The sequence below is a fragment of the Plasmodium fragile genome, assembly GCF_000956335.1.
Source record: "Plasmodium fragile strain nilgiri unplaced genomic scaffold supercont1.124, whole genome shotgun sequence".
NCBI lineage: Eukaryota > Apicomplexa > Aconoidasida > Haemosporida > Plasmodiidae > Plasmodium > Plasmodium fragile.
Window position 1 is genome coordinate 7957 of NW_012192704.1, and position 6430 is coordinate 14386.

General features: G+C 46.8%; 2 protein-coding genes across 2 annotated transcripts; both read right to left on the reverse strand.

Annotated features, from left to right (window-relative positions):
- Positions 1-414: 414 nt before the first annotated feature.
- AK88_05380 (uncharacterized protein) lies at positions 415-1337 on the reverse strand (the record flags this gene model as incomplete). Its single annotated transcript, XM_012482982.1, has 3 exons — positions 415-587; positions 763-958; positions 1086-1337. 3 exons carry the CDS (start codon positions 1335-1337, stop codon positions 415-417), a joined length of 621 nt encoding a protein of 206 aa, XP_012338405.1.
- Positions 1338-1874: 537 nt separating this feature from the next.
- Positions 1875-5112, reverse strand: AK88_05381 (uncharacterized protein; the record flags this gene model as incomplete). Its single annotated transcript, XM_012482983.1, has 3 exons — positions 1875-1917; positions 2023-2162; positions 2290-5112. 3 exons carry the CDS (start codon positions 5110-5112, stop codon positions 1875-1877), a joined length of 3006 nt encoding a protein of 1001 aa, XP_012338406.1.
- Between the last annotated feature and the right edge of the window lie 1318 nt (positions 5113-6430).

The following is a 6430-nucleotide window of genomic DNA, read 5'->3' on the forward strand; positions in this document are numbered from 1 at the left end:
AAAAAAAAAAAAAAAAAAAAAAAAAACGGCAGCTGCTTCGAGATGACATTGCACTGCGTGACTTTTTAAGTAAATCATAAAAAAAAAAAAAAAAAAAAAAAAAAAAAAAAAAAAAAAAACCTCATGGGCGTTCCCTCCACCAAGGGAATGGACAGATCTCGTCTCCCTTACGTGGTACAACTGGTGCGGGTGCGGGGGGGCATATCCCCCAGACAGGTACTCGTATCGCTTCATGACGGGGTTGTAAAAGCAGGGGACCACTTGAGCGCTTTCTCCGCTGTCCGTGTCGTCGCACAGTCTGAGGGGGGCGGTGTGTATATGTGTGCTACGTTAAGCAAAATGAACGGAATACGGGCAACCACTTCGTTCCCACTTCGGCCCCACCTCGGCCTGATTCGTCCCCACCGCAACAACTCACTCTTCCCTGCGGGTGTTCACGTCGAAGGGTAGGTAGACGCAGACCAGGAGGACTCCCCCAAAGGTCACCAAGATGATGACCAGGATGTATATTTCAACGTTCTTGTGAAAGTGAGACACATCATTCCTCTTCCCTTCAGAGTAGCGTCTGTACCGCTCGAGTCTTTCTTCTGCGACGGGGGGAGGGAAACGAAATTGCTCATTAGTGTATAAATGAACAAGTGACAAAAAAAAAGAAGAGGTAAATGTGAAGAAGCCTCAACAAAGTACGCGATACAAAAAATATAAGGCGGCCAAAATGAGGAGAAGCCGTCTCGCGCCATTTCGCCTCTTCCACATTTTAACCTCTGTCCTGTTCAGTTTCGCACACAGACTCATCAGTATAATCTGCCTTGTACAGGTGATCATCATACTGCTCGGTGAAACTGTTGTAGTGCCTATATATGTGCAGGAAGATTTCTTCCTTCTGCTTCCTCCTCTGTTCGTTTTTTTCATTTATGTATGTATCTGGGTGGTACAGTCGGAGGAGCTTGAGGTATTTCTGTAGGGGAGGGGTTGGGAGAGGTAGCGGGGTTGAAGTGGTGGTGGGTCGCCTAAACACGGCTGCACACGTGAGACGCAGCTGTGTACATAGGCTGCTATGTACATGCGCATCCTCCCCTGAGCACCTTCTTAATCTTCAAAGCATCCCGGTGGTCGCCCACGTCCAGTTGGTCCCTCTGCAGCCTCTCCAATAACTTCCGGTCCTCATCATAGTCGACGTAGGGTCTTGTCCCCTTCCCATCCCTGGTGGCTTCTGCATGGAGACCACGACAATACAAATAAAAGAGAGGCTTGCTACTTGAATTGCCACAGCACGTTGAACATTTGACCATCGTCCTCATGTACCTGCAGCATCCCCTGGCCCGTGAAAGCAACATTTTTTTTACGCTGCCTCACGTTTGGCAGGGTGTATTTTTGTGGGCCACACACGGTCGGCCCATTTTGCATCGCGTCGTGTGCCCAACCACAAACGAAAAACGACAAACTGAAACTCCCTAACGAGTATCCATAATTTTATGAACAAGTTTCCTTTTGCGAAATTTAAAAAAAAAAAAAAAAACAACAAGTTCGCATTGGTTAAAAAAACGAAAAAAAAAAAAAAGAGTAAAGAGATAAAGAGATAAAATGTACGGAGCCGCAAAAAAAAAAAAAAAAGAAAATAATGTGCCAGTAGAGGGACAATACAAGAAGAGAGAAAGTCTTCTCTCCTCACTAACACGTGCAAGTGCTTACGACTCATGTCAACCCCGTCGTAATTCCTTCAAAAGTCGACACACAGGATGCGCCCTCCGCGCTACGCATACGTTTTTACGTTATTATTAAAAGAGTATTTTCCCCAGAGAGTGGAGAAAAAAAAAAAAAAAAAAAAAAAATGGTCCCTTGTGTGATGAGCCAAAAGGAGACTTCTCTCTCAGTTAATTAAAGGGAGACTTGGTCGCAACGATTTTTTGCCTCTCCCTAAGAAGGGGAAAATAAAAAAAAAAATAAAAAAAAAAAAAAAGCTATTTCACGTGTGCATCTCATAGGTGCATAGAAAAGCTGCTCTACATTTCCCACACTTACTTTCTCTGTGTTAGGTACTTCTGGTTTCGGTTGGACGTGCCTTCCAGTACTTGGTGGGTTGGTGACATGTACGACAGGGAAGCCGCCTCCGGGCCCGCCACGTGATTTGCCAAGTCGTCCTTTATCTTCGGGGTGGTGGTCTGCGAGGTGGAACACATAATGGGGGGGAGTTGGAGCCAACGATGAACAGGACACATTGAATATTAAGAGAGCGGAAGAAAAGGCGCCCTCCCCTCACTGGTTCACTCCTTTTTTAAAAATACTCACCACACTAGACATGGTGTCCTCCGGGGGGATGAGTTTCATCATGTTTAGCTGCCCATGTACAGGGAACGCGGTATCCCCTGAGTCGGTGTTTTTTTCTGAAATACCCGCATTCAAGCCGATGGAAGTTTTCTTTGTGGGGTCGAGGTCACCGTTGGGGTGCAAGTGACTCTTATTTAGGTCGTGTACGAAGGGGAACATGGGTGCAGGAGGAGGTTGTACAGACGGGGGGGTATTATGTGGTGCAAGTGGTGGGGTGCCATGCTGCCCACTTTGTAACCCATTTTGCGTAACCCCATTATGCAGGCCGTTGAGCCCATCGAGGAGGTGCTCCCGTGACATGTATAGCATTGCAGGGGGAGAACCAGGAGGGTCTACTCCTCGGTGTCTTCCCTGATTCGTCTTCCCGCCATCCTCATTAGTGACCTCGTCTCCGCTTATCTGATTGGAAGGCTTGGACACCTGAGAAAAACTACTTCTACTATTCATGTCTTCTTTATGAAAATCTCCCCCCCCTCCTCCTTGCTTCGAGTATTCCTGGGGGGGTCCCAAGTGGGAGAAATGAGCCCCGCTCACTGCGCTCGGTGCACTCCCCGTGTTCATCCCATGCCCTTCACCAACAAAGTCGTAGTTGGCTGTAGCCTTTTTGTAAGCCAGGAGGTCTCCCTCCTCAAACGCATCATTGTGTTGCTGAAACATGTTATAGGGCATCTTGCTCCCGACGCTGTTTTCTCCATACAAGGAGTCGTCGCCAAAATTATTTTGCATATTGTTCAGGTCGTACACATCGTCCCCCATGTGTCCCCCTGCTCCTGGGGGCAGCGGAGATTCCATGCGACCTCGTAAGGCGCCTCCTACACCGTTCGGTGGGCCCACACGCATGGTGTGTGGGAAGGCCCTTTTTCCTAACCCTACCCCCATGCCCCCTGCTAAACTAACACCAGGTGCACTTCCACCAAACGCACTTCCACCGATCGCACTACCACCGATCGCACTACCACCGATCGCACTACCTCCAATCGCACTACCAGCAATCACGCTACCTCCTATCGCACTACCACCAAACGCGCTACCTCCTATCGCACTACCATCCAAGGCATTCACATCTAGGTCCACATCAAGGTCCATGTCCACATCTAACATTCCCTCGTCTTCTTCCAACTCCTCCTCCTCTCCGGCTCTAAGAGACTTCCCTCCAGTGAACCCACTTATTAACAAATCCGATTTCTGGTTAATGCTCTTCAAAGCCTGAGTTGAAACGTAAGTAAAAATACCCAGGTTATTAATACTAGCTATCATGTCTGTGTAAATCTGTTTATTTTCCTTATTCGTAATGTTGGTTGTTGCTAGTAACGTTTCCGTGTTATACAGGACATCCTGCATAACCCCTTCTTCTGAGTTGGTCATTGTTTTCCTCCTCTCGACCATGTATAAAATTCTTCTTAATAAATTCACCACATATATATCGTTTCCTTTAGTGGAGGCATTATCTTCTTTCCCTTTTTTTTCCCTTTTGTATATATACCTATGGATGAGGTATATCAACAGGTAGAGCAGCAGTGCGACGAGAGTCAGTCCATATGTGTCCTTGTACTTGTGACTGCCCAGTCTGTGTACAGACAGCATGGTCGTTAGGCCTACTTCAATTTGACGTAGCGTCTTGGTCACAATAATATTTTTTAAGGGGATCACAACGTGGGTGAAGCGGTGAATCACCCCTAGCTTAATAATGGCGCATATCTCGGTCAACACTTCGAAGAAGTACTTTATGGATTCAGGTTTGTTTATGAGCATTGCATCTTGCTCGTCCGTCTCTCCCGACGGGGCGTCGTCCCCCACCTGGTAATTATCCTCATTATCACCCTGTCCAGGCTGGGTTACCGCTTTCCTCTTCTTCACATTCTGCTCCTTATACCTTGGGCCCTTTTTCTTGCCTTTCCCCACCACTGCATCTGCCGCCTTCCCCTTCTCACCACCGCGATTGTAATTTGACGTGTGGGCTTCCCCCTCCTTTACCTGTTCCTCCTCCGCCACCTCCTCTTCTTCCCTTTTCATGAATTCCTTTTCAAAGTTTAAGAAGTCACGTGTGCCCTCCTCCCCTTCTTGTGGATCATCCCCCAATGGCGATTGCTCTCCTTTCACAGAGGTACTCTCCTCATCGTTGTCTTCCTCCTCCAAAGACCTTTCGAGTATCATTTCCTTCTTCGCCACTTGATCAAACAGTGCATATCTGTACCTACACTGTTTCGCTTTGTGTTTCCTTCCAATGGGTATGCTACTCCGCCCAAGTGTATAACTCATATCGCTGCTCTTCAGAGAATTCAAAAGTTGGCCAGTCAGTTTCTCCTCATGTGATGTTCCATCTGCTGAGTTACCTGTCTCAGGATTGAAAGACTCCTCCGTTTCATTTACGTGGTCATCAAATGTATCTCCGTTTATGAAGCTTAGTAGGCTTCCGAAGACGCTTCGTCCATTTGAACTGCTACTGCCATCGCTGTTGCTGCTACTGTCGCCGTCGCTGCCACCTTTGTCATTCTCTTCGCGGGGGGGACCCTTTGTAGCAGGGGCTAACGAGTCTTCCCCTTCTTGGCCTCCTCCATGGGTCACACTTTCTAATTTTCCTCCTTCCTTTTTATGTTCACCTCGCTGGTCTTCATCACTATGGTGGTTGCTTCTGTCCTCGGGGGTGGTGTCCACCTGGGTGCCATTATCGTTTTTTCCGGTTGGCTTCTCCTTCTGGGGGTTGCTATGGGGGCTCTTGCTGCTGCTCGTGCGCGACGATGCTGCTATGAGGAGGCTGAACAGAAGGACGCGAATAATTTGCATTTTCCTTTTATCGTTTCATGGCTATAGCTCGGGTTGCCCTTGGTCACGCCGCACGTGCTGATCGGTCAAAAGGTATAATCTTGTGCGAGGGTTCCGGCAGACGGGTAGGTGGCCGACCTAAGTGTCCGGGTTAGTAGTCCTGCACATGTGTACCTCGGGTTATGGACACACGCGGGTTCAACGTTTGAAAAGCGCTGTGATATGATGATTCCCCTTTTACGCAAGTCCGTTAGGGGAAAGAGAGAACACATATAAATGTGTCACATGTACATGCCCTTCTGCCCTTGACCCAAACAGGCGCTCGAAGAACGAAACGAAGTGAATAGTCAACTATACAAAAGAGGAAACGATAGGGAAAATGAAATGGCGTCCGTCACACGCAGAGGGAGAGCGATACGACGCAAAGTTATTCCACCGAAGTGGCACAGCAAACTACTTGAGGCAACAAAAAAAAAAAAAAAAAAAAAAAAAAAAAAAACTTTCAAAAGAGGGGGTTCAAATGATTAGCCTCAAACTGCAAAAAAGTGAGCAGAACGCGTGGCTGTTAATTTCCAACCCGTTCACTTCATCTGTGCCAAAAATGTTTTATTTTCACATGACTTCAGAACATTTAGCTTGCGCAGATTGGCCGATTTTACGCAGGTCCTACGGGAACGAGGCACACGGATAAATGATTGTGTATGCTCGAGCTTCCGGGTAACCAATTGCAGGGTTGGTGGGGACCACAAGATTAGCACAGCGCAGCATAGTACGCAGTTTTTTTTTTTTTTTTTTTTCCGGATATTTGAAGGAGGCGCGATGGGAATAACTAGAGGTTGGTTTTCCCCCTCCCGCCTTTCTGCTATTATTCCGCGCTTGCGATGTGCATTTTTGGCTGTACAAATTCAACTACATTTGCAAAGCACAAATTTTATTTTTTAGTAGTTTTTCCTTCTTCTCTTTTCACCTTCCTCATTTTGCCTTTTTTTTTTTTTTTTTTGTTTCATTTTTCCGAACACCTTGCCTCTGCGTGACTTGTATTTGTCAGCGGCCTAAGCTGAATGAGAAACTGCTTGTAACCCTAAACCTAACTATTCAACATGTACACCAGAAGAAAGGAAAAAAACAATGAGCTCGTTCGGCTAAGCTTTTCTCTTCCTCGTATTTCCCTTGTGTAGTCCCCGCCTCCTTTTCCCTTTGTTTCACCTTTTGGTACTTGCGCCTTCGTTTTCCCTCCTTGGGGACTACATATTCCACGATAGTATTTTCCTCCCCCGGCTGCTGCTACAGTTGCCGTTGTTGTTGCTTTTTTTTTTTTTTTTTTTTTTTTTTTTTTTTT